At 55.0% G+C, this 1,098-nt stretch overlaps 1 protein-coding gene across 1 annotated transcript; it reads right to left on the reverse strand.

Moving 5' to 3' along the window:
* Positions 1 to 368: 368 nt before the first annotated feature.
* On the reverse strand, positions 369 to 758 carry LOC137754432 (keratin-associated protein 2-3-like). Its single transcript, XM_068530094.1, has one exon. The coding sequence runs from the start codon at positions 756 to 758 to the stop codon at positions 369 to 371; it is 390 nt and encodes a 129-aa protein (XP_068386195.1).
* Between the last annotated feature and the right edge of the window lie 340 nt (positions 759 to 1,098).

The raw sequence follows: 1,098 nt of genomic DNA on the forward strand, positions 1-1,098 counted from the left end.
ATTTTAGAGAACAATTTAAGAGGATTATCCTGTATCTTGCTTTCAATGTCTCTGGAAAATTCAGACAGAATCTCCTTAAAGGAAATATCACGAAGACCACGATTTCTATGCTGGGAGTGCTGAATTTATTAGAAAACCAACAACATGATATAGGAGGGAGCTGGGGTGTTGAGAGGACAGGATATTCTTCATCCGTAGTTCGTTTGAAAAGGGTCTTCGGTGCCTCTTAAAAGCTAGTTAGAAGAGAGGAGGAAGGGGCTTCTCGAGAAGAGACCTGCCACCTTCTGCTGTGAAGCTGTGGGACAGCAGGATGGAGCCGGCCGTCTCTGGGGGACCCTTAGTGACGATGCGCTCCTAGGACGCACTGCTCAGCAGCAGGAGGAAGTCCTGCAGGTGGCCCAGCAGGGGTCCGGCTGGCAGCAGGGGTGGCGGCAGCACGGGGACTGCACAGAGACGGGATGGCAGCAGGTGGTGGTCCAGCAGCAGGGGCGGCAGACCACGGCCTGGCAGGACGTGGGGCAGCAGGTGATGGGGCGGCAGCAGCCGTCCTGCAGGCTGCACGGGGCGTAGCAGACCGGGCGGCGGCAGGGCTCACAGATGGGGCGCGTGCAGCGGGGCACGCAGGTCACGGGGCGGCACACGGTGGTCTTGCAGGACACTGGGCGGCAGCAGCGGGGGTCGTGGCAGCAGCAGGGCTGGAAGCAGCCTCCGGCGGAGCCCAGGGAGGAGGAGATAGGGCCGAAGCAGGAGCCAGTCATGGCGGTGTCTGGGGTTGAGTTGGCTTGAGCTGTTGAGAGGAGTTGAGAGTTCTCAGGTGTGAATATCTTCCTCCTGCTCTGGGCCCTTTATATACCCTGGTCAGCTGCTGATGACCCCTCTTGTTTATCTTTTGGCCAATTAAGTAGACATTTGTTTTGACTAATGATTGCATTGCTGGTGAAATACTCATGATCTCATTAAAGAACATGTGTTACATCCCTAAATATGGATGTATTCACGCTGTTCATCATCAAAACCTAAGCACTCCTCTGCGCCATTTGAAGGGATAGCAGCTCTTCATGCTTATTTTGAGTTGATGGCACCTGGCAAATCCTGGGC

The sequence above is a fragment of the Eschrichtius robustus genome, chromosome 20, assembly GCF_028021215.1.
Source record: "Eschrichtius robustus isolate mEscRob2 chromosome 20, mEscRob2.pri, whole genome shotgun sequence".
NCBI lineage: Eukaryota > Metazoa > Chordata > Mammalia > Artiodactyla > Eschrichtiidae > Eschrichtius > Eschrichtius robustus.

Bases quoted from the DNA above. Each gene is read 5' to 3' on its own strand.
- LOC137754432 (XM_068530094.1), bottom strand. From the start codon at position 758: ATGACTGGCTCCTGCTTCGGCCCTATCTCCTCCTCCCTGGGCTCCGCC.